General features: G+C 36.5%; 3 protein-coding genes and 1 long non-coding RNA gene across 6 annotated transcripts; 1 reads left to right on the forward strand and 3 right to left on the reverse strand.

Annotated features, from left to right (window-relative positions):
- Window positions 1-1,067: 1,067 nt before the first annotated feature.
- LOC110939904 lies at window positions 1,068-3,833 on the reverse strand. Its single transcript, XR_002592593.1, has 3 exons — window positions 3,698-3,833; window positions 2,816-2,903; window positions 1,068-1,249 (listed from the first exon to the last, which is right to left on the reverse strand). It is a non-coding gene; the product is annotated as an uncharacterized LOC110939904 (long non-coding RNA).
- A 6,319-nt stretch (window positions 3,834-10,152) lies between these two features.
- Window positions 10,153-14,127, forward strand: LOC110878474 (ankyrin repeat-containing protein At5g02620). Its single transcript, XM_022126784.2, has 3 exons — window positions 10,153-11,236; window positions 12,068-12,477; window positions 13,046-14,127. The coding sequence occupies exons 1-3, from the start codon at window positions 10,825-10,827 to the stop codon at window positions 13,904-13,906; spliced, it is 1,683 nt and encodes a 560-aa protein (XP_021982476.1). The 5' UTR covers window positions 10,153-10,824; the 3' UTR covers window positions 13,907-14,127.
- Window positions 14,123-21,206, reverse strand: LOC110878460 (type I inositol polyphosphate 5-phosphatase 12). Of its 2 annotated transcripts, XM_022126773.2 has the most exons (11): window positions 19,297-21,206; window positions 18,668-18,920; window positions 17,764-18,589; window positions 17,563-17,687; window positions 17,386-17,470; window positions 17,143-17,299; window positions 16,991-17,031; window positions 16,644-16,911; window positions 15,658-15,781; window positions 15,199-15,556; window positions 14,123-14,615 (listed from the first exon to the last, which is right to left on the reverse strand). In XM_022126773.2, exons 1-11 carry the CDS (start codon window positions 20,126-20,128, stop codon window positions 14,265-14,267), a joined length of 3,420 nt encoding a protein of 1,139 aa, XP_021982465.1. In that variant the 5' UTR covers window positions 20,129-21,206; the 3' UTR covers window positions 14,123-14,264. The 2 variants fall into 2 exon arrangements, with proteins under 2 accessions (XP_021982465.1, XP_021982458.1); XM_022126766.2 differs by having other exon boundaries at window positions 14,138-14,615; window positions 16,991-17,299.
- A 327-nt stretch (window positions 21,207-21,533) lies between these two features.
- Window positions 21,534-25,975, reverse strand: LOC110878447. Of its 2 annotated transcripts, XM_022126753.2 has the most exons (6): window positions 25,660-25,975; window positions 23,691-23,882; window positions 22,906-23,022; window positions 22,047-22,196; window positions 21,879-21,937; window positions 21,534-21,780 (listed from the first exon to the last, which is right to left on the reverse strand). In XM_022126753.2, the coding sequence occupies exons 1-6, from the start codon at window positions 25,780-25,782 to the stop codon at window positions 21,645-21,647; spliced, it is 777 nt and encodes a 258-aa protein (XP_021982445.1). In that variant the 5' UTR covers window positions 25,783-25,975; the 3' UTR covers window positions 21,534-21,644. The 2 variants fall into 2 exon arrangements, with proteins under 2 accessions (XP_021982445.1, XP_021982446.1); XM_022126754.2 differs by lacking the exon at window positions 22,047-22,196.
- Between the last annotated feature and the right edge of the window lie 866 nt (window positions 25,976-26,841).

Consider the following 26,841-nt stretch of genomic DNA (forward strand, 5'->3'; position numbering starts at 1 on the left):
GTGCATTCTTGTTCGTTTTTCGAAACGTTGATAGTTATTGGCACCTAAGTCACGGTACACTAAATCCGCTAATCGTATACAATTGAGTTGTATCTAAAACTTGTAGAAACCCTAGGTTGGCAATTACCGAAACCGGGTGTGAACCCTTTTTATCATTATTGTTAGTAATCAAATTTTCTTGCACAATCGTTAATTATTAGTCTTTAATCAATTAAACCAATTCACATCTGTTTCCACTAAATAAAAATACAAAAACATTATAGCAAGATTCATAATTTGTGACTTTCATTTTAATTCAATCGAATCCATTCGCAAACCACACACTCTTCGTGGCTCGACCCCTTACTACCACTAGCTATTTGTTAAGGGTAATTTGGGACTATAAATATTATCTTTGACCGGAGCGCGACACTCCGATCAAGTTTTTGTCTTATATATACAGTCAATCCTACGTACTTATTGCGTATTACTATTTGTGCAATAGGTCCAAAAACGTGCACCTGGTAAATGCTTGCCCTTACGGGCTTTCCTTGTTATTAACCTTACTCGCGACTGTTACGCGATATAGGTCCTTGGCGAATATGCTCTGCTCGTCATACTTCGGACCGCTCCTCCATCATATCCGAAATTTGTTCAACTCTCGTCACCTTCAGGTGCGAATGTCCTTCAATTAAAACATTCACAAAAGTTAGTAATGTCGACATCAATAATCGCCCATATTACAATACGAGGCTTTCTTACACGTGTCAACGCACGTAATTTCATTAACTACATCAATCATTTTAATTGGGGTAACGTGTATCACATGATAATCCTATGTGTTGTTTTCAATAATTTAACATGCTAAACCATTACTATATACATGTACTTACCGGATTTGCAATCAAGCCTCGAACTGAACACTTTATCCGTTTAACCTTGAGCTCTGATTCCCAACTTGTAACACCCATATTTTTTTTGAACAGTTTTCGCATAATTTACGAAAATAAATTATTAACGAACGTAAGACCCGTCTCTATTAATCAATATTATAATATTAAACACACATTTTATATGAAAATGCAAGCTTACAAAAACTTTTCCAAGTTAAACTTCTTACATAATTTAAAACATTCCAAAATATAATTTCAAGTGTTTACAATATCCACTTTTTAAACTATAACAAAATAAGATCGTTGCGGAAGCTTTGAGACATGTGTTTGGTTCTCCTTTCTTGCTTGATCCTCATCCGGAGTTCCATAAAACATTCCTAAAATCAAAACCAACATAAAAGTTAGTTTTGACAGTTTCACAACAAGTTATAAACATATTTCCATCTAAGTCATTCATCCATTATTCAAAATTCTTGTTTCCTTCGAATTCAAATTTCCTGTTCTTAAACCGAATTATTTGACCCGTTATGGGTATTTATGTCAAACTATAATTTTATCAACTCTTAAAAAAAACTCTCATTTCCTCCAACCATAATCCAAATTATGGTTGGTACATGTACCCTTCACGAGAGTATCATTCCTTGTGCGTACCTGGCACGGGTCAACATTGACTCGTTTTTAATACATTGTGTTACCTTTCGCCAACTTTGGCAAAAACATGCTCATACTTTCCGCTTGCCTGTATTTGTAACACTTAACAATACATCATATTAACAATCATCATTTATATTTTTTTTTTTGAATGGCAAATTTGGATCACTAACGGACCTCTGGAGTATCATCGTGCCACCAGCAGAACCACCCGATCATATCCATCTCCACTAGGCAATGCCTATACACTAATTCAGGAGGAAACCCAATAAATATGGGAAAAACCCCCTTTGTGAGAATCGAACCCATGACCTATTGGTCCCAAAGCCTTATCCCACCCCCAAGATGCCACTAGGCTATAAAGCATTGGCCATCATTTATATTATTATACAACTTCTGACCAAGTATTGAGTCAAAACTAAGTGTTTAAGACCCCGAAACAATTTCTGCAAGTACGGACCTACTTGCTGTCAACAACTATTTTGTTGACAAAACGTCTACGAAAACCATGTTAAACAACTTCCAAAAAATTTATAAAAATTACCAATCATCATTTATATTGTTATACCACTTCTGACCAAATATTGAGTCAAAACTAAGTGTTTAAGGCCTCGAAACAATTTCTGCAAATACGGACCTGCTTGCTGTCAACAACTATTTTGTTGACAAAACGTCCGCGAAAACCACGTTAAACAACTTCCGAAAAGTTTATAAAAATTACCAATCATCATTTATATTGTTATACCACTTCTGACCAATATTGAGTCAAAACTAAGTGTTTAAGGCCCCGAAACAATTTCTGCAAATACGGACCTGCTTGCTGTCAACAACTATTTTGTTGACAAAACGTCCGCGAAAACCATGTTAAACAACTTCCGAAAAATTTATAAAAATTATCAATCATCATTTATATTGTTATACCACTTCTGACCAAATATTGAGTCAAAACTAAGTGTTTAAGGCCTCGAAATAATTTCTGCAAATACGGACCTGCTTGTTGTCAACAACTATTTTGTTGACAAAACGTCCGCGAAAACCACGTTAAACTACTTCCGAAAAATTTATAAAAATTACCAATCATCATTTTTGTTGTTATACAACTTCTGACCACATATAGAGTCAAAAGTAAGTGTTTGAGACCCCGAAATAGTTTTGCAAATAACGGACCTGTTTGCTATCAATAACTGTTTTATTGACAAAATATCCGCGAAAACCATGTCCATTTTATTATTCACAATGCTATCCATTATACAAGTAAGTATTTTATTCTAGAAGGTGTAAGCTTTACTTACCTTGCATCCGAAACATGCTTTTCCTTCGCACTTGATTCGTTCGACCCGCTTCCTTTCCAAGCCTCCACCTAGCTTGTCAAGCGTCAAACTATCATAAAAATTCGTAAGACGGTTAGATTAGTCATCGTTAACTATAACTATTCCATCTTACGGATTTTACATCAAAATTTACCATTTGATTTCATTTTGGCCAGTTTGACTTTTAAAGGTCAAACTGCCTATTAGCATAAGTGATTATATTATGAAACTCGACAATTCATTTAAGCACTCTGTCAAGTATCCGATAGGCATTATTCTTACGCCACCATTTTAACTACTTTTCAAGTCTAAGTTCATGCTATTATTAACACCAATTTAACTTAACTCTCGATTATGAAAGCTAATTATTCACTTGTTAAGCAATAACTAAAAGTTTCCATCTACATGTAAAAACCCGTTTCCTCATAGCATTAGACATTCATCCGAACATCTAATATTATCTAGTTCTACATATTAATTAGTAGACATCATGATTCCGGCCTATTTACATGAACAAAATCACTAGTTTCATCATAATATACAAAAACCCATTTCAAGTCATATATGAGCATTTACTCGAACTCATAAATTGTTCAAGTATTTTGCTCCAACCATCAAATATGATGATTCTAAGCACATGCATATCATCATCTTTACTATTTAGTCAAAACCCACTTAGTTCATACTTGATTAATTGACTAATCACTAGTTTATGGTACAATTCTACAAGTTTGCATCTAGGGTTTGTTCCTAGACTTATACTCACATCAATATCACTATAACATTCAACATTCATACAAAAATTTCGTTTATGCATGTTTATCACAAATTCAAAATGTCACCAAACATCAAATTTCAACATACCTTGTGATTCCCTAAGCTTGGTGATCACGTTTTTATTAAAAGCCCCAATTTCCCGGCTCGATTTCTCTTTTAATTTGCTGAATTTTTGTGATTTAGGGTTCAAGAGAAGAACCCTCCTTTGCTCTGTGTAGAAGTCGACCAGGAACACACTCTTGTGTGTGTTTTTGGTGTATATTTTTCTTTTATTAAATTCACCTTCACTTTTGCCTATTTTAGTCCCTCCAATATTCAAGGTTTATAAAAGGCTTACTAATTCATGCTTCTTTATTGTTTTAAAACAAATAACTAACTAGGTTATTTATTCCTAGTTAACTTAGTGGGTTCCGGGAGTTATAACCCGTTTATTTTAAGTCCCGTTAACTCGGGCCCCTTTTTATATACTTTGTTTTTCTCAACGTATTTATCATCCTTTTAATTAATATTAGGTTTATTTATTTAATTCCTAATATTTACCGGGTTAATTTCACCACTAACGGTATTTTACGCGTTCATAAATATTAATGTGGTTTGATTACCAAACCCATTTTCGGGGTGTTACAGTTTAACTTCGATAAAGTGTTGATTTCGAGAATTAGGGTCATTGATTTCAGGATATTTTTATGTTATCTTTGAATCTGGTACTCGTGTATTTTATTCAAAATATTATTAAATGTTAACACCAGGGTGAGGTTGATACCGGATCCAACTGGTTCACTTTAGGCTTTATGTTTAGATGATTACACTGCAAAGGTGATTATTTATATCTTAAAACTTACTATGCTTGAAGTCCTAATTATATACATATATTAATCATGGAAAAAATTTATAAATATGGAGCTTCTTGATTGTTTTGTTTATCATGGCACTTAGGAGAAGAAAGTGATGCAAATGATCCGCCAATATGAGGTCCATCCGCAAAGATACATAGCTATGATTGATTGTAGATACTTTTCAATCAAACAAAAAGAAAACAGATGGTTCATCATTTATACATGCTTTTACTTTTATTTGTGTGTGTTGTAGGAGAGAAACAAGCGGTTATTTTACATCCTTTTAATAGATAATGTGGAGGAACTACTCTCAGTTGTTTATGCTCCAACTGTGGGTGAAGCATGCGAGAATTTTGGTAGCATTTTTCGGCGTTCACAGGGATGTTACATGTTTTCAAAAAACAAGTATGATTTCACATTTATGTTCTTTGTTTTGAAAGAAAAGTTAAATCTTTATTTTGTTTTGTCCCATGTAGTTTGGTGCTTTATGCTTATTGATCTTTTTTACCTCTGCTTCTACTAAAGCATTTTCTATATATTAGAAATATTCATGTTTATATATCATATTTTTATTATTCAGAGATGCTATATTGTATTTGGAGTGGGCACCTGACGACGTTCTAAGTGGAGATCAAGTGGATGGCTTAAAGGTTCCCTTTGCTTCTACCCGCCACGAGGTTCCCGGGTCGACCACCCAAAAGTGATGGTTGTATCCAGAAATTCTAGATGGCTTAGAGAAACATTAAATATTGTTTGTCGGAGGACACCTTAATCCTTAATAAAAGTAAAAAATATATATAATGTTTTATATTTTTATGCATTTTAATTGTAATTTTCACTTTGTCAATAAGTGATTTATGTAATATGTCACTTTATTTGTATTTATATTATTTATACACTTTGTGATAATGTAGATTAAATTTTCCGACTCGCGAAGTTCACGGGTGATAACCTAGTTGTGTTATATATGTTGTTGTTGGCAGCCATGGTGTTATATTATGGCAATCAGTTAAATGATATTGTTAACTGTATTTTGGTTGTGTTGTTAACTTGTGATATCATCCAGTTATGTGTCTGTGTAGGGTCCTAATATCTTGTGTCATGGTATAGTTGATTTTGTTTTAAACATGATTTAGGATAAGTTGTATTAGATGTAGTCTTTTAAATATAGTGTTTAAATCTCTTCTATAGTCAAGTCAAGCCAACGGCTTAAAGGGAAAATGTACAAATCATGATTCAAAAACACATTTGAAAGACCGTTGGTATGTACTGACTCAGAAACATCAAATAACGAGGACAAAGGTATTCCTAGTGTAGTTTAAAGTATAAACAAACAAAAAACACTACAGTATGCTAAGTAGCCCATATGTGAGTATGTATGTATTATGATGAGTTTTGTATATGATAAAAATTGCTTTGTATTAAACTGATGGTGATGCTGGAAGGAATGATGCTGGTAATGCAGAAACAACAGAAGATGTTCAGCAATTGACAAAAAACACACAAGGTAAAGAAGAAAAAAAATGCTCTTGTGATTATAATTTGTTAGCATATAAGACATGACAACAACTGATTTGAACCACAACAGATATGCATGAATTAAAGGAGCAAGTTGGGAATGATAGTCAACTGGTCATGCACCCGTCCGTCCATAGAACATCCAACACAGGTATTATATTGAAGTGTTTATCTTGTGGTGTACTGGTATACTAAAACAAATATTAAAAATATTGTAGATCGGCTGCGAGACCCGGATGACGATTTTGTCGACACCCCACCGGGAAAGCGACGGAAATCGGCTGCAAAACGACCACCGACTCGTAGAATGCATCTAAGAGTGACACAACCATATCAGCCATTCATGGGTGCACGGATCAAGCCAAAAGTAGGGATCGATAATCTGATAACACTAGCAGTCGACCTCAATGAGGAACAACGTCAGACGGTAAAGGAAATTGGGTTTGGGTCGATATTTGGTTATAAGGTGATATGTGTGCCTACAACATTGGCAAACTGGTTGGTTTCAAATTACGACCTAGACGCATGTGTTTTGAATGTGGGCGGCGGTCGCCTTGTACAAATAACATCGGAGCCGGTGAAGCGTGTTTTCGGGCTACCTATGGGACCAACAGAACTTGTTGAGAAGAAAAAACCAAACAAAAAGAAAGATGTTGTTGTCCAATAGTTAAGGAATCAGTCTGAGCATACGGATACCAAGCGATTGTCGCCGTTGCAGCTGATGCGTTACACATTAGATAGGCATGATCACGGAAGGCTGTTTGTCTGACTTCTTGATTCTCTACTTCTCACTCCTAGGTGAAACCACAACGAACAATACGGCGAACGTGCGATACGTTCCATGTATACAGCCGGACATGGATATCAAAAGCTTCAACTGGTGTGCGTATATGGTCTCGTGTCTTAACAGAACGAAAAAGGCATGGCATGGTGGTGAGGATGCTTTCCGAGGACCAAAACTCCATCCAACTCATGTGACAAGAATATAACTATAAGTTTGATGTTGTTAGTGTGATGGACCAAAACTACAATAAAATAGAAACCTTAGTATTAAAATTGCAAGTCATTTAGATTTTATAAATAGTAACAATAACCACTAAACCATAGGGAACAAAACCGCAATTTACTCTTTTGTACCCCTCTTAGTTGTGTTTCTAGGAAGGAATGCTAATTATATGACCGACTAAATTAAGAGATAACCATTTTGATTTAAGAACTAATTGAAACACGGGTATATTTCTTTACTTATTTGACTCATTTTGTTTTTAACTTCAACGTCAACACTATAACATTGAATCCTTAAGTTGAGTCAAACTAACAATTTTTCTAAAAGCCAGTATAGAAATATCGATTACTGACTACACATAGTTTAAATTTTTTTAATATTACATAAAATGAGAATAATATATTCTATACTTACTTAAAAGACAAAGTCGGTGGGATACCCATCGGCTTTGCCTTGCCCCCCTAAAGCTTTACATTTTTGTATTTCAAGCCCCTTAGCTTTGCTAAGGCCATTTCGCTTTTAGAGTAATCAATTTTAGTCTCTTATCTAACTTTACTATTCTTCTACTTTAACAATTGACATTTTTAACCCCTAACTTTTTACTAATTTAAATTTCCTTCGATAACATTCGTTCGTTAGTTTCTTTTGTTTACTAATATCATTTTTTTACTTAAAAAAATATTTTTCCGTGCATATTTTTATGTACGTATCCGTATAAATTTAAGGGTGTCTACATTTCGACATAAACTTTTTCTGTAAACAAATGAGGTCAAATATAACACGTTTTCGTTTAAAAAACCATTTTTACGTGCATATTTTTATATATACGTCTGTATCAATTCGAGTTGGTCTACATCTGGATATACTTTTTTTATTATAATACTTTTTCTTACTTATGTATGTTTTCATAAATTTTGTTCTGGACAGAGTGGAGTCAAATTGTGGTTTCTTTTTTTTTTTCCTTTTTTTCTCAAAGCCTTAATTCATCCTATAGAATAAGTTATGATTGTACGAGAAAAATTCAATGTACTTTATGTTGTGATCCAAGGGCAGTACTTACATAGGTTACATTGAGTTCAATCAAATTTGTCGAAACACGCATTTTCATGTACTTAACGCATTACCTAACACTTGAACAAATCTATCTGATACTTGCGATGTCCTCGCGCCGCAACGCGCGCGGGCCTTATTACTAGTTTTATTGAAAGTTCAAAACAATATCATCAATTTAAAATTTTTTAATCAAGTTCGATTCCCATTTGTTGCAAAAAAAATGAGTGAAGCACTGGTGGGCAATGATAGGAGACACAGGAAACCTGGGTTTGATCCTTGAGTCAAATGAGTTTTACCAGTAATTTCACCGTCGTGTTTATGTGCGGGTGGGTCACCGGGTTTTCTCCGGAAGTGGTGGTGGACGACTCGGGTTACTCTAGGAGTACTCCGTTTGTCCAGTGGGTGCCCCGAGAGAGTACTCAGGATTGATTTGTTTGCCGATAAAAAAAAATATTACATAAAATGTAAATAATATATTTATTGAAAGTTTAAAACAATCATATGGTTATGTCGATTATCATTAATATACCTCTTTAAGAGGCCAAGAGTTTGAAAGAATTGAGTATTTAGTTAGTTACATTTAACTACAACATTAGCATTTCTTTTCTTAATTAGTTGTCAAGCACTCTCAAAATCTTAGAATTTTTTTTAACTTTTTAACAAAAGACAAAAACAGTTTTGTTTATCAAACCCGAATACCCGATCCAACGATTGAACCGGATTACTGGTGCAACTAACTAAAATTTGACCAGCCAACCCTATAGGATTCCCAGCATTCGATTTGATTATGAAAACATATAAAATAGAGAATGATAATTAATGATAAATCTCTTACTTAAGGCAGGGGCGGATCTAGGCCATTTTTGTGGGTTTCTAGGAACCCATTCGGTTTAGAAAAAATGGAAAAAATTAGTGAGAGCCTCAAATAGTGAGAATTAGTGAGAATCTACCAAAAGAAACCTAGTGAAAAAAGTTATTAGATCCGCCACTGACTCGTTCAGCTCATATCACTTTTTTCCTACCTTATCTTTGTATTCAGCTTGACTGTTTGAAGAGCCTTGATGGATTAGGTAACCATGCAAAACAGTAGCAAATTATCTCTAGAACAAGTAACCTTTGTTGACTAGATATTTATATTTTCAAAAGCTTCTCTCCACATGTATATTTTTCTACGTATATATGTTATAACATATTGATATTGAGCAGTGTTGACAATTTGACCCATGCAAAAGTGCAAAGCCCACCACCTACATTGACTCCTGTTTTGGTTTTTGTTATGGGCCCACCTTTCAACAATTCAAGTAGAATAATAAGACTAGTGGGTGCCTTCTATCATCTTCTCACCAAACTACAACAATGACTAAAAACAAGTTTATGTAACATGAATTCTACTTTTAACCTAATAAATATGAGATGGCCTCAAAAAATTCAAACATTATTACTTTTTATATATACTTAATATAATATGTGTGCGCTCATACGAACCAATGTTGTCTGTTTTGCCATAAGAAACTTTGGTCCGATTGCCTAAGTGGAGATTAAGAGCTTACAAAGTTATTTTTGGTCATCAAGCGAAAATTTCAAGGTCATCTATCCTAGGATTACTCTTACCCAAACACGCTTGACTGTATGTTGGTTGTGAATATGCGAACTCTATGGTTAAGCATGTTTGTGGGATAGCAATCCAAGGACAAGTAACATACATCTTAAAAGGTTACTCGTCCTTGGATTACTACCACTCAAATATGCTTGACGGTCGAGTTCTAGTATCATCCACAACCAGCACACAGTCAAATATGTTTGAACGAGAACAATCCCATGATGAATGACCTCCTTGAAATCTTCACTCGGACAACCAAAAACAACTTTGTAAGCTCTTATCCGGACAAACAAACAATATTATTTGGCACATGGATAGAAAATTACTAGTTTTTGGTATTAGTTCTTGTTTATGCAGGCCATCATCCACCTTCTTGCTGGATCACTACAACAACTTTTGTCCAAACGTAATGCATTATTCTGTGTGTTTTATAAAACAAATGAAATGTGGGCCCAAACTTCAACTAATCCATATGCCATGTGGGTCCCACCTTCACAATCCATCACTCTCTCTCCATCCATACATGGATGTTACATATCTCATGGCGGCCATCTATCCTTTCTTCGAGGGTGTTTCATCTGCAGCCTAACTCATCAACAATTTAGATTCATGCACTCAAAACAATTAAAGTTTCCACCTTTTTCCCAGTTGCAGTCCTCTTGACCCTTTTTCACTTTCCATCAAGAATTTAGGGTTTGGTTTCTGCATCCTGGGACATGAACACTTGATGTTTTTTCAACTGTTTTTCTCACTAATTCACCTAAAGATTCAATCTTTTGATTCTGGGTATTAACCCATTTTCAGTTTCTTGAATCTTGACCCCTTATCTGATGTTTTTCAAGCTTCTTGCTCACTAATTCACCAAAAGATTCAGTCTTTTGATTCTGGGTATTAACCCATTTGCAGTTTCTTGAATCTTGATCTCTTATCACTTTCTTTCAAGAATTTGAATCTTGCTACAAGTGGGCACATAAAAATCTGATGTTTTTCAAGATTCTTGCTCACTAATTCACCAAAAGATTCAGTCTTTTGATTCTGGGTATTAACCCATTTTCAGTTTCTTGAATCTTGATCTCTTATCACTTTCTTTCAAGAATTTGAATCTTGCTGCAAGTGGGCTCATAAAAATCTGATGTTTTTCAAGCTTCTTGCTCACTAATTCACCAAAAGATTCAATCTTTACATCTGGGTATTAACAATCATGGAGAAACAGATCAGTTTCAGGTTAGGAAAGATGGAAAAACAGCAAAGTTTTCGGGTTTCCGCCATGGAAAAACAGAAGAGTTTTCGAATATCCATGGGGAGACAGATGAGTTTTGGTGTTGACAGAAAAAAAGCTAAAGATTCACCTGGAAAAAGAGGTGATTCTGTGCTTCATTTAGCTTGTAGAGGAGGTAATCTATCAAAAGTTATAGAAATTCTTCAAAGTCTTGGGCTTGATGCATTGTCAAAACAAAATCAAGAAGGGGAGACTCCTCTTTATGTTGCTGCAGAGAATGGGCATGTTCATGTTGTGGGTCAGTTTTTGAAGCATCTTGATCTTCAAACTGCTTCCATTGCTGCCAATAATGGTTATGATCCATTTCATATTGCTGCAAAACAGGGGCATTTAGGTATGATTTAGTGGTTTACTCTTGTTTTTGTTTGAAATTCACTTGTTAGGTTGGTGTCTCTTGAAAGTGATAATGTTTGAAGTTGTAACAATATAAGGTGTAATTAGGAGTGTAAACAAGCCGAGCGGCTGGCGAGCTGCTCAAGAAAAATCTCGAAACGAGCCAAGCCTTATCGAGCTTGAGCCGAGCTTGAGCCTAAAATAAAGCTCGTTTATTTATCGAGCTATCGAGCTCGAGCCTGGCATGTGAAGCTCGTCAGGTTCGTCGAGCCTTAGTGTAATATTAGTTTTTTATTAATATTTAATCACATTTACCCCTTATTTAAAGTTGTCTAGTAGACGAGCCTAGTTACGCTTATTTAAACTTCTCTACGAGCCGAGTCGAACCCAAAAATAAGCTTGTTTAGTAAATGAGCCCAAGCTTTACTTATTGAGGGCGCAAGCCTAAACGAGTCTATTATTGATATTATTTTTATTTAATATATTAATTAATAGATAACAAACGAGCCGAGCCCGAGTCGAGCTTGAGCTTTGAAAACAAAGCTCAAACCAAGCCGAGCTCGTGCTCTCATAAGTTAATCAAGCTCGAGCCTGGTCGAGCTCGGGCTCGGCTCGTTTGCACCCCTAGGTGTAATATATGCATGAATAGTTGGCATATTTTGATTATTTAAGGAGTTAATGATGTAGGGATCAAAAGGGTATTTGCATTAAATGTGTAATGAACCAGAAAACTAGAATTAGGGGGAGGTTGTAACTTGTAACTAATATTATTAAGTTTACTTACATCATGCATAACTGTCTTCAACTGAGTATAATTGTCTATATCTTGCAGAAGTTTTGAGGGAACTTTTGAATTCGTTTCCGAATCTCGTTATGACGACGGATTCTTCAAATTCAACCGCTTTACACACGGCTGCAGCTCAAGGACACGTAGACGTGGTCAACCTGCTTCTTGATGCCGATTCAAATCTTGCGAAAATAGCAAGAAACAACGGTAAAACCGTGCTGCATACTGCTGCAAGAATGGGTCATTTGGAAGTGGCGAAATCGGTGTTGAATAAGGATCCAAGTATCGGTTTTAGGAATGATAAGAAAGGTCAAACCGCTCTTCATATGGCAGTTAAGGGCCAAAATATGGATATGGTGGTTGAATTGATTAAACCTGATCCAACTGTTTTGAGTTTGGAAGATAACAAGGGGAATACAGCCCTCCATATTGCAACTAAAAAAGGCCGTACTAAGGTTTTTCCTTCACCCTCTATGCTTGCTTATCCGCTCATTGTAGTTCAAAACTGGTCATCTTTTAGTGCACGTCGAAACTAGTTGGGTCGGATCGGGTCGGGTTGGGTTGACCTGCTGACACTTTTTGTCGATTTTTAGATTTTTTTCAAATAATGAATGGATTACATATGGTTATAAACTCAATAGTCAATATTATTGCAATAGTAGTCTAAATCTTTGAATAAAACAATTTTGAGGTTGTATTGCATTAATAATAGACGTCGGGCACAGGGCTGGCAAATCGTGTCTTATCGTGTTTAACAGGTCTCTGACGATGCGAATAACACAAGTATTAAACATGTATACAGCTCCTTTAACTACTTTATATCTCAGGTCTATACACAGTTGTATGTCTTATGTACCAAGAAAAAGAAATGATGGATCCTAGCCTTCTAATGATTTTTAAAAAAGCAAAAAATCACATAGTGTACTTTTCAGTAAACAGGTCTAATCGTGTCTTATACAGGTGATGTATGATATAACTTGTAATGAATTATAACCATTTTAATCGACTTCTTGTAATTGACAGATTGTGAAATGCTTGGTATCATTTGAGGACCTCAACGTCAACGCAGTCAACAAGGCTGGAGAGACACCTCTCGACATTGCAGAAAACGTGAAAATAACAGAATTGATTAATATCTTAAAAGAAGCGGGAGCGGCTCACTCTAAGGACTATGGTAAACCGCCTAGTGCCGCCAAGCAACTCAAGCAAACAGTCAGCGACATAAAACACGACGTTCAATCCCAAATCCGACAGACCCGTAATACAGGATTTCGTGTTCGCAAGATCGCAAAGAAGGTGAAAAAGCTCCACATCAGCGGGCTTAACAACGCGATAAATTCCGCCACTGTTGTTGCGGTTCTTATAGCCACAGTTGCTTTTGCAGCCATTTTCACTATCCCGGGCCAATACGTTGAGGAGAAAAAAGACGGGTTTACCCTCGGGCAAGCGAATATAGCTACAAACGCTGCGTTTATTATGTTCTTTTTGTTCGACAGTTTAGCACTCTTCATCTCATTGGCGGTTGTGGTGGTTCAAACATCTATTGTGGTGATTGAAGAGAAGGCGAAGAGACAGCTTATGTTTGTGATTAACAAGCTTATGTGGTTGGCATGTCTTTTTATCTCGATCGCGTTTATTTCGTTGACTTATGTGGTTGTTGGGTCCCACGAGAGGTGGCTTGCCATTTACGCTACTGTGATTGGTGCCACGGTTATGTTGACCACGATCGGGTCAATGTGTTATTGTGTCGTGAGGCATCGGCTGGAGGAAACTAAAATGAGGAACATAAGACGAGCCGAAACGAATTCGCATTCGTATTCAATGTCGATGGCATCGGATCCTGAGATTTACAGTGAGAAATACAAGAGAATGTATGCTGTCTAAAAGAAATCGGGTTCATGGGTATTTCTGGAATTATGGTTATCGACGGGTCTAAAAGAAACCGAGAGGTCAACACAGACAAGAAAGTCGGATGACTACTACCGGTTGTCCTTCATGTGAGTTTATTCAACTTTTTCTGTAATAAATTCTAGTTATACGAACGTCTATGTTTGTATATATATAATCTATAGTACACAATTTCATTGCAGGAAAAGTTCTGTTCATTGTTTTCTACATAACAATATATTAGTTAATTCAACAAAAAAATACAATTTAAGCTATCTAATTCACAAAATTCAACAATAAAATACAAATCAACCTGTTAAAAAGTTACAAATTTAAGCTGTCTAGTTTTACTTACTCAATGTTCATGTCTACTACGATGATGATCATCAAGCTTGTCATTATGTTTAGCCGAAGACCGTTGATGAGAACTTTGATGTTTTTTAGAACTCTGACCTCCTTTTGTTGACGGTTCGTGTTGCACCGTGTTCTTGGGAGAATAGCAGTGACGTACATGACATTGGTGACTTCTTGTTTCGGTTGATTTGCTGCCTCTAATTGCTACTGATAAGATAACTAACTTGTCACGTGTGTCTTCAGAATGCCAGTATTGTGGGCCCCCGTCCTCTTCTGAGGCGTGTGTGTCGTCATGGTGTATCGAGATTTCTGCTGTGTTTCCTGGTTTTATTATGCCTACAGCAGGAGCCACCTACATCACAATTTTAAACAAATTATATGATCACGGGTCAATTCGGGTTGTAATTGTTTGGCAACACGGGTCAAACCGGTAAAATGTTTATAGAGAAAAGTAGATGAAAATGCAAGGGGTCAAGATCCGTCTCGATTTAGTCCCTAGCTTTCCAAAAGTACACGATAGTCCCTGTTGTTTGCAGTTTGTAACGTATTTAGTCCCTAACTTTTGTAAAAAAGTACACAGATGGTCCCTATGGTTTGCACTTCTTAATGCATTTAGTTCCCAACGTTTAGTGACTAAATGCGTTACAAAGTGCATACCACGGGGACCATGTATTTTTGGCAGAAATTGGGGTTAAATGTGTTACAAAGTGCAAATCACAGAAAAAACTGAGACTAAATCCAAAATTCTGGTTAACCACAGGACCATCTGTGTACTTTACTCTGTTTTGTGTTTATGTAGGCGACCCGTTTTGACCCGAATATTTGATTTGCTACCCAACCCAACTGACATGCCATTTTTGGCACCTGTAGTGTCAATTGTCGATTCTTGAAAACGGCCTGAAAAACAAGAAAACGCGAGTAGTTTCATAGTTTACCTCAAGCCACCTAGGAAATCCGAACGAGCCTCTGTTTCGATACTCTGGTTCTTCACCATCTTTAACAGCCGAAAGACCTTCGCATAAAATGTGAAAAATTGCATCGTCTTTATTACTTCTATTTGTGATCGTTAGCGAACGTGTTTCTTGATTCTGAAGGACTATTTTGTTTGTACTAAGTGAAGTATCTGGAACACAACGTAACTCTTCGCGTATAGATCTTATTTTCTCGTTTGACATGAATATTTTCCCGAATTCTTGTCGTCTCACTGATCTATCCACATGGGAAATCTGGACTTTAAATTTGCAGCGAACCGGTTTGTGATCACTTTCTACTACATCCATACAAGCTTCATACCTGTAAATGTCATCACAGAAAAAAAAAAAAAAAAAAAAAAAAAAGAAATAAATCAATAAAAATAGATGTAAAAAGAAAAAAAGTTTCTTAAAGAGACCTACTGCCAAACTGAAGCAACAACAGGGCATGCTAAACTGCATTCTGACGTTGGTGATGAGCGATTGTCTCGGTATAATATTCTATCGCACCATGCAGGTATACGTTTTTTCTCTCCTGAATCGTATCCTGAAAACAAAGAAAAAGAAAAGATTGTGCGATTTTTCATACATTATTCATAGGTGTTTGGGTCGGTTTTGGCTCAAAACCATAACCACAATGTCGGTTAATGGATAATCATAGTCATAACCGATCAGTTACGGGGGTTTCAGTTAAGCGGTTTTGAAGGTTATTGCGGTCTGTTATGAGTTGGTTAACTGTGAATTTAGGTCTAGCTAAAAATAGCTCAATTTTTTTTTTGACCAATAAATTGTTATTACACATTTCTATAAATTAGTAAATTACATAGTATTAAAAATACATATAATTTTATAATATTATTACCGAACAGGCGAACATTCAAACAAAACGATATGATATAACCCATAAATTCTAAAAACATTCAAACAAAAACATCAAATATTGAAAAAATAGTGAAAAGTCCAAAATCCGAAATCCGACAACGATTTTACTACATGTCGGTTTGATTGGGTTATGACGGGTATGGGAACATTGATAATTATAAACGACCCGCTACTTTCGGTTTTTAGAAACACAACTAACCGACCCACTGGTTTTTGATTTGGTTCACTATTGTCGGTTAATTTGGTTATGGGTCGGTCATTTCGGTTTTTTGCACACCCCTAGTGGCAATGTGACAAGTTTACTTATAAATGGGTTGATTTGGGCTGTGTTTTACTTTAATGTCTTGAATCGAAAAAATTGCTAAAATGAAGACCGGTTAAGTTTTTGTAATCATATTTGACACTACATGTTTGTTAAAAGTTCAATTTTTTGTACAAAAGTTATCGAAGACAATCCGAATGCTTTTGACCCATTACCAGACCCACCCGCCAACCATTTTCCGACCTCCAAACTTCATCAATCTTACCTCCTAAACCAGGTTTCCCTCGCTCAAACTTGTAAGTTGGCGGAAATCTGATAAGCGCTTCTCTCATTCCTTGAAAAACTTTGCCAGCTTTCATTTCGGCTCGAAGCTGATCCTTTTCTCTCAGCCAATCAAAACTCCTTTGCGAAACAAAGTCACGTGCTTCATCATACGTTATTCCAAAAAGACGGTAATTGAAGTCTCCACAAAAGATAACCATGTCAGCTTCCGCTAGATCCGGCTTCCCCTCATCAGGATTGATAGCCACAGACTGTTTGTTCATATACAAAACAATGTCAAAACAATATACACATACTTTTTATAGATATAATACATATATATATGCTTACAGTAGCAGGGCGAAGCATTTGGGCAGTAGACGAGACACTAGCTGTAAGAACGAGGAGAAACCATAGCAAGCCATAGGAATAATAATAAAGCACCCAAAATAAATATGTGGAGAAGGCAAGAGAGCAACACAAAAACAGGTATCGCGCCATACCAGATGCATTGTTGATTGATCGACCGAACGTGATGTTTTTGTATATGTGATCAAAGTCTGCGTTCCTGCGGTTCACTGCTTCTAGGTGTGCAGCCAGGTGACAGTTTACAAAGCACATTATTCTGTCGTAAACTCTCAATCTCAACCCTACACCCCCCTGTAAGAAAAGATAATAAGCAAATGATCAATATTATCACCTCTGATGAATATATAAGACGTTTATGTGCGAACAAACGTGCATACCTTATTACCAATAGTACGACCCAAGCCACAAGCAACTGCCGCAACATCAAGATCGCCAACGTGTGTTCTAAGACTCTTTCTTACCCTAAAAAAGACATGTTACAATAATGCAAAGATGCAAAGTTGGTCTCAAAGTAGTTTGATTTTCGCATAAATCTGTGTCGGTGGAAGTAATACCAAATGGCTATGAGCAGGCCTGCGAGCTGCCTCGATCCTACACGTTCGAAACTAGATCCTTCACCCATAGCTTTCCCGATAGCATCTTGCCACCATTGTCCGTTAGAACTCCCTTCAACACCTATCTGCACTCGACATCAAACCAATGAGTGCAAAACGCAAAACGTATTTCTATAATTAAGAGGTTTCAAAACATCTTACAGTTTCTTTAGCAGCAGACATTGCAAGAAATCCGGTCCCCATTTCCACTTCTTGCAAGCCAACGACCATAATATCGACATCGGAAGCTTGTGATCCTACCCACGAAACGAGTGCTTCGTGGCACGGTTTTCCTTCACCGACATTCCATGTACCAACCATAATCTTAACCGTTTCAAGCGTATTATACATAGGTTCTCTTTTGGCTAATTCTGGTCTTAAAATATTATCAAGAGGCCCGGGAGATGAAATGTACCACCCACGTATACCACCATGTGTAGCTAAACTAAAAATCGATCCGTTCCCAACTACCATTTTTATAACGGGCCCATTATGAGCAATCCAACCCGTAATCAAATTTCCCTCAAGATCAATCACTTGGACCATACCACTCACATACCCGACCCATATCCGTGGCCCGTAAGTACAAAAACAAAGAACTGCACAATGGTGGTGATGAAAATCACGCAAACGGTTTCCGTTACCATCCCATTGGACCAATACACCGTTTGAACATCCGGTCCAGATCGTTCCATCATAAGCAAGCAAAAGAGCTTCGGTTTTTTTAGCGTCTTCTGCTGCAAATGCGTTCGTACCCTTGGTTGCAACTCGCCTAACTGCATCTGCAGCTCCCATTATTGCATACTTTGATCTTTGTAAAAAACCACCTCCTTGTTGTTTTTCTTTTTTCGATTTTGAACCGCCTTTTACACTAGCTTCCTCTTCTGGAGGTTGATCTTTTTGATCTTTCTCTGACGCTGCATCAACCCGATTCTCGATTTGTCCATCTACATTGTAAACTTTCAGAAGTTCCCTCGTACGAGCATCCCTGTCGTTGTAATAATCAGCTGTTAATATTTAGATAACCTGTATATGTCATGCCGACATAATAAAGAGAAAATTATACCATAATGAGAAACTGAGAGAACCCGCAGCCCAAATTTTGGACTTGACTTTGTCCGACAACAAATACTTGACATCCGAAGAAGATATGCTACAGACACCATTAACAGTGGCTTGGCTTTTGAGATCGATACTCGACCGTTCAACTAGCAAAGCAGCCATGTGACGTTCTTCAGGCGATAAAGCGAGCGATTTCTCAACTGATTCCCATGGCCAAACCTTTATCACTCCATTCTCAGACCCTGTCCATATGTCACCTGCAGAATCCAAACAAACAGGTTGAACTTTGATTAGTCAACAACTCCTTGTCGCTGGCACCGCCACGACGCCGCCACTCCATCATCCCCGTCGCCACCACCCCTACCAACATTCCCACTGCCATCAGGCCAACCACCATGAACAATATGTCCGGTGAACCTGTTTTGGTACTTTTTTTCTAAAACGACTCATTTCAACCTGACTTCATTTTTGCCGGAACCCATTTGACCCAAACCAAATTGACACATTTTAAAACGGCCCCCTTTTTTTTTTTTTTTTTATTACCAAAACCCGTTTTGCTGAGAACCCGTTCTGACCCACCCGACATGCCCAATTTGACAGGCTTAACTACAAGTGATTGAAAAACTAAGTTACCATAAGAAGAAGTCACCATGGAAAGAACCGGGCCGCGTTGATATGCCTGAAACGAAAGCCCTTCTTTAAAACAAACATCATCTTTAGGCTGCTGATCCATCTTCCAAGACCTAACTTTCCCATCTTTATGCCCACTCCAAACCAACTTACTCCCACAATCTATCATCAAACACATGGTGGGCGACGTATTCACAGACTCATAAAAAGGCGCCGCATCTTCATCCCCACGCCGAGCCCGGCCCCCAATCCCCAACCCGGGCTCGAACGCATCCGAAAAGTTCCAAAACCTTACCCCGGACTCCTGACCGGCCCATAGCTGAGTCTCCGTACACGCAATTGTACGGATGAACCTCCCCACTTGAGTCTCCCTCAACGGGTGAGGTCTCAACTCAATTGCTGTGGGCCGGCCTGGGTGCACAGCAGACCGGGATGGGGCTTTGAAAAAGCCCGTCCCACCGCCTGTGCCAGAGAATTCCGGCATTTGCTGCTCGTCACAAGGCGATGAATTATTATTATCATTACAACTATTGTCATTGTCATTATTATTACTATTAATGTAACAGGATTGTTGGTTTTGCGGGTCGTCTGAGGTGGCGTACGGGCAGAAGTTATTATCGTCGTCGTCGTCAGAGTAATCGTTAAACCCGGTCATGGTGGCCTCGTCGAGGCTGTGTTTGCGGTGGTGGTGTTTAGGGTGGCGTTTGAAATTGGTGCCGGTGTTGGTGCGGAGTTGTTGGGAATGGGACTTGCGGTTGGTGGCGGTGGAGGGTGGTGGAGCGGTGGCCAGAGCAGACAAGGCGTCGGAGTCGGCGTCATCTAGCTTCTGGCTCATGGTGGTGAATGGATTTAAGTCATTGATTGAAATGAATGGTGGTGATGATGATTGGTGATTGAAACAGGAAATGAATGAGGGTGAAAGGGTCAGAGGATGAAGACGAAGAATGTGGCTGCATCTATGGACAAGGCTCTCTCAATGCCATGCAAAGATTCAATGAAATTGGTGGCCGGAATATTCGGTTATTTGTAAACATGATTTTTTATATTTTTTTATGGGTTATATTTTGTTATTTTAAGAAAAAATATATGATATATTCAATGGGAAAAAAGCAAAAAAAAAATGAAATATACATACTCTTAGTATATCTAGGCTTGTAACCGAGTTGAGCCGAACCGAATGAGGGTGGGGTCGGGCTGGGCTCGTTTAAAAATCGAGCCTAGCTGGCGGCTCGTGTTTCTTATCATGCTGAAATTGTGGGCTGAGGCTCAACTTGTCAAAACTCAAGCCAGTTTGTGGCTCATCGAACAGTAATTTTAGGTAAACTATAAAAACGAAAAGAAGAAAGAAAGGTTACCTAAATCTATATTTTTTTTAAATCAGTATTACTAATTAAAATTATAGCTTACTAATCTAGTCTTCCGATAAAAAAAATAATCGTATTACTAATTAAACACCATTGCTTAAAAATATATTAGAGTTTTAGGTTATAATTATATATATACACACACACGCGCACACACATACATACATATAGATAAAAATTTGGGGTTTAATTTAAACGAGACAACTAACAAGCGGGCCACGAACTGAACCTACCTTGGCTTGGGCGCGGCTCATTTAAAACCAAGTTGATTTCAAGCCAAGCTTTTTTGAGCTTTTTTCGAGCAACTTTCGAGTGAGCCGCAAGCTTTTTGAACAACCCCAAGTGTATCCAATACATATGCATGCTGAGTGAAATTGCACAAGTGTGTATAGAAAGAAAATAATTAAATATACATATTGCACATAACTGTATCCCTACACCTTTAAAGTTGTTTACTTTGTCTAAAAAACTACGCCCCGCTTGCGGTATGCGCATATAATGTATATATGTGCGGGCCATCGGAGGACAAAAGTGAAAGTGCACGAATTTTAACGTTATTTTACTAACTTCGTGAAAATAACGTTAAAAGCTGTGGAGGGTTAATTTTGCATCATGTGGTGGCGTTGATAGCTGAGAGACAAAAGGGTACATTAACTAATCGGTCTTTGTCCCGAGTGCTGAGTGTTATGTGCCTTATGTCCAAGGCTTGATGCAAAACTACTATCGAGCCGGGGGTCTCACTGGAAGCAGCCTCTCTATTCCTACGGGGTAGAGGAAAGGCTGTCTACATCTTACCCTCCTCAGACCCTACCTTTGCTTTGCTATTGGTGGGATTAACTGAGTATGATGATGATGATGACTTTGTCTAAAAAACAATAACAATAACAACGCGATCAAATTGCATAGGACTATAACGATTGCAACGAAACATGAGCAGAAATGAGTAGTGGTGTGCTCCATTAGATGTGTACACAATCAATGAATTAATCAATCTAGGTAAAAGAGAGTTACAATTTTCCTAAGGTTCTTTGCTTCTTGGCATGTTTCCATTAGCAATCGGCTGTCATGAAACGCGAAGCAGATGACTTGCTGCACTTGAGATATGATATCCATGTTACACAGCCTGCAATTTCATCATAATGCATATTAAACCAGAAATGCCACGATCCTTAACGATTGAATTAAACCAGGTAGGCGCTTAAATTTAAAGATTTAAAAAACCTGCTGGCTTCAATCAATGGGAGATGATCATTGTACGGTTTTTCAATCACATTTTTTACCTGCATGTTCAACAGAGAGAAATCTTTCAGCCTTTAAATACTTTTATCAAGAACCATGTTAAAAAAAAAAAAAAAAAAAAAAAAAAAAAAAAAAAAACTATAGTTTTACTTTTGAAAGTAACTCTTGGCTCTCAGGAGGTTGTTTTTCCAAACTTTGCGGCAATATAACGGTAAGCAGTTCTGGCCTCTCAGCTCTTAGTGCACCTCTAATTACAGCAGCATTAGTGCCCGAAGCTCCTGATGTAAATATGTGATTTTGCTGCAACAAAGAACAAATGTCTTGTTCAAGTCAACAAAACCTCCTAAAGGCTAAATTTATTTTCTTACAATATTGAGTAAAATGCCATTTCGTCCCTGAGGTTTGCTCAGTTTTGCGACTTTCGTCCAAAGGTTTATTTTTCCGCATCTGGGTCCAAAAGGTTTGAAATCGTGCCATTTTCACCCGGCTCGTTAACTCCGTCCATTTTTCTCCTTTAGGTCGGGTATTTTCCTCTTTTTGTGAACTTAAAGGGCAATTCAATCTTTTTCACTTTATGTACAAGCATTTAGCATAATGTATAAGTATTCAAAATATCCTTAATAAATAAAAAAGACGAAAATACGCCTGACTTAACTGAGAAAAAAGATGTAGTTAACGAGCCAGATGAAAATGGCAAGATTTCAAACCTTTTAGACACAGATGCGGAAAAATAAACTTTTGGACGAAAGTCGCAAAACTGACCAAGGACGAATGGCATTTTACTCTAAAATTTATATGAATTTTGTAATGATACTGTTTTTATCACCATACGTATGCATTCCTCTTAAAAATTAGTAAAACACCGACAAACAATGTTTGTGGGACAACCCGAACCATACCAGTTTCAAAAAAACAGTAAGAAAAATACTCGGTTTGACCCGTTTACTCAGCCCCGACAAAAAGTATAACAATAAAGTAACTAAGTAAGTGAAGATCCACATGAATATACCGTTATGACCATAGCATAACTGAGGATCTCAATGAGCTCTTGATGCATAAAGCCCATATTCCGTGTCCCAAAAAAGCCAATATTTCGTGGCCCTTGTTGCTGAATTGCTAGTAACTCCTGAGAAGTAAATAATATGATGAGCATAATTATTTTTCATGCATAAAAGTATAAAACCTCCAAAATCAATTTATTCCAAAAAAATATAAATTATTATTGAAATACTATATTACACATCAACCGTTAATAAAAACAAACTAGTATTTAGGAGCCACGCTTTGCGGCGGGAACATTAAACTGAACAAAAAGTAAACGTAGAAACGTTGAACTATACACTCGCGTTGTGGCGTGTTAACTTGCAAAATTTACATGGAAACGTAAAACATAGAAAACAATAAGTAAATCGGCTTAGGATCCGCGAGTTGCGACGGGGCCGTTAAACCGCAAAAAAGACGTAAAAACGTTGAACTACACAAGCGCGTTGCAGCTAGTAACTCGCAAAATTTATTAGACCGAAACGTGAAACGTAAAACGACAAATTTATAAAGGATAAAAGGTATAGGGGATCAAAGCTGAAAGTGGAAAAGTGTTGGGGTTAAAAATGAAAAATGCAAACTAAAGTGGTTGAATACTTAAAGATGAAAACTAAAGGGGTTGAAAGTAAAAACTATAGGGTTTGAAAACTAAAAGGATTCAAAGTAAAAAAAAATGAATAATAATATTACGGGTGAGTTGGAAGTTGATAATAAATATATATTAAATGAGTGACAAGAAGATATGACACATACCTGTAGGTAATCGACATCAGGGGAAGGCTTATATTCCGAGACAAGAACTGCACCCGAGCCTTCTGTAACAGTTTGGGCCTGGGTTGGAACTTGAGCGCCAAATTCATCATCGGAACCCCCGAACAAATTCACTTCATTCCCGTCTTCGATCCGTAAACAAACGATGCCTTGATGTCTTTTGCCAAAAAGCCACTATAAAAACAGAGGGCCCTGGTAGTAAATTATCAACTGAGCATTCAAAGAAACAATCATCAAGCTCAAGTTGATCTTTTCCCTATAAAACTAAGTACATAACTTTTTTAATAAATTATTTTATTAACAAATTAAATTAACGACGGTTACCAAATTAGACTAATTATTAGTAAAAATATTAACTGTATTCAGATGCATTTTGTTTTATATCTACTTAATTCTTTAACAAAGTAAGTAATTGTATAACTTAGTATAATATTTACAAATGCACAATTAAAAAAGATAAACTTCATGTCAAATTTTGGACCATATAAAGATCTCATGAGATTGTTTAAATAAAATATATTGTAATAAAATTTATATCACCTATACCGAGTATATATCAACTATATAAATTAATCAATATTAAGAATGGCATAAAATAAAAAAGACATAATTCAAAAGGGTAAAAATAAAACTTTCAGAACATCGGTGTGGTGAATGGTTCAGCACCAAATTTGATGTAAAGTCGTAGACTGACCAATTAATAGTTTTACACCAAATTTTGTGTCTTGGTTGGAGATAGAGCTTTACAACAAAGCATCAATATGATGTATCGGTGCTTTGGTGTATACATACATTGAAGACGGCCTTGTGTATATGTTGTCTTTCATCGTCACCTTGTGTACGAATTGTCTTTTCTTGGTCACCTTGTGTACAAGACTACAAGTTGTCTTTACTTGGTCACCTTGTGTGCAAGTTATCATTTGATTCAATTTTACGTGAATTTTAGAATTACAAAAGACTTCCTATTAATAAATGATGTATGGAAATATTGTAATCATTTGAAACAAAGTGACGAAAAATTTAATGGTTGGTATGCATGTAATAGTCTTATAAGTTCCAGTCTTCTGTTTTTATATTCTAATTCTCAACTCTATAAACACCGGTTCAAGACATAGAGACTGCCTAAGGTGTAACATTCATAACCATATAATGTATTATGACTTCGTGAGGAGATGCGACCATAGTTGTTAGTAGCGGTCGCTATGGTCGCTATAGCGAATAGCGTAGCGTATAGGTCAAAGGTCGCTACAGGGTATGTAGCCATAAATAGCAGGATTTCAGTTATTTTTTTAATTTTTTAAAATATAATAGCGATTAAATATAGCTATAAAATAGCTGGATTTTAGGTTTTTGTTAAATATACATGTAAAATAGCATATATACCAGGGTATTTGGATATATAATATACATATAATTTTTTTTTTTTTAAATTCTAGTGTATCGCTATTTATAAAATAATGCTCCCTATTTATCGCTATTCGCTATGTATCATATATTCATATAGGTATCTTATCGCTATCTGTCGCTATTCGCCATTAACAACTATGGATGCGACTAAGGATCAAGTTCAAGTAGTCATTACTGATTACAATGTTATCATGAACAACAAAAAGGGGCATGTCTGCAAGCATGGAGAACGCAAAGTAACAATCGTAACGTAAAAACGAAGATTCACGCAGACTAACTAAGTAGCAAGATTTTCATCTCATACAAGGTTAAGAATAGTTAAAGGCACCCCCTAACTCCCTACAAATCTATAAAACACAATTGTATGAAATCAAACAAATTAAAACTTAACAAACATTTACAAATCAATTGTAAACAATTCTCACATCACACAAATTAAATTAAAAAATGCAATACATGTCCACCGTGCACAAATCAATTGTTATATCAACAAGCACAATCAATTCAAAAGTATATCAAACAGGAATCAGAATTAAGGTTTTACCGGCTTCCTAGTGAAGGGAAATTGTGAAGCAGAAGTGAAAGAAGAAGAAGAAAAGAGGCGTGAAGCAGCAGCAATGGAGGAAGAGGTGAGGAGAGGCAGCAATAGCAGCCTCGTTGATGTCATTCTTCTGACGCCGATGATTAACTTCTCCGGCGACCAATGGGAGTAAGAATATTTATCCGGCGAGCGATTTGGTTAAGTTCAATTCTCCTCTGCCGACGGTTATCTCTTGGCTTCTGTGTGTGTGAAAGATAGAGTGGGGTTGGGAATTTGAGGAGAAAAGGTGTGTTTTTTTTTTGTTTTCTTTTTTGTACCCTTTCTTTCTTTCTCTTTTAAAATATTAAAGATTAAAGATGTTATATAAAACAGTTACGTTAATCGTAAGAACCAACACATAATTGACAAGTGTCCTCCAATAAAAAAATTAGTTTAATTTAGACCTTTTAACCATATTTATTTATAACTAATTAAAATAATTATTAAAAATCTCTAAATCCATACAAGTTTAATTCAAATCAAAGTTTGAATTTTTTAACATATCCATGATCTAGTAACTCTTCATGATCGAACCAACATGTAGGAACCACCACAAAAAATACAATCAGCACAACACTATATAATTAGCATAACATTCTTAATCGTTCTCCATTATCAGCACATCGTCCTCAATCGTTCTCCATTATCAACATAAATGACATTAGCACGACATCCTCAATCGTTCTCCATTATCAGCACATTAGATGTGCCGATTATCTCTAGTTTTGGTCTTTGTTTGTATTATATGTAATTAACACATAATCAGCACATTATCAGCGCAATTATAAAACAACTTTTGGTAACTTTTTTAAAAGTCACTTTTATAAATATAAAAAAGGTATAGCAATATGGTACTCATATTAAAGATAAAAAAATACTTGATTTTATGGTATACTAGTTTATAGACCCGCGTATTACACGAGTTTTTACAATATAAATGACATGGTTATATAATCTTTAAAAAACTCTATATTACTAACGACCTATGTTAAATAGTAACGAAACTTTATATAAACGAATTTATATTACAATATAATGGTTCCACAACTAACTTGAATTTATCACAAAAACAACTGGCCCATCTTAATTAGTAATACTGAAAGTACCATCATAGGTGTGTATTACAAAGCTTGAATACTGAAAAAC

This window comes from Helianthus annuus, chromosome 1 (assembly GCF_002127325.2).
Source record: "Helianthus annuus cultivar XRQ/B chromosome 1, HanXRQr2.0-SUNRISE, whole genome shotgun sequence".
Taxonomy (NCBI): Eukaryota; Viridiplantae; Streptophyta; class Magnoliopsida; order Asterales; family Asteraceae; genus Helianthus; species Helianthus annuus.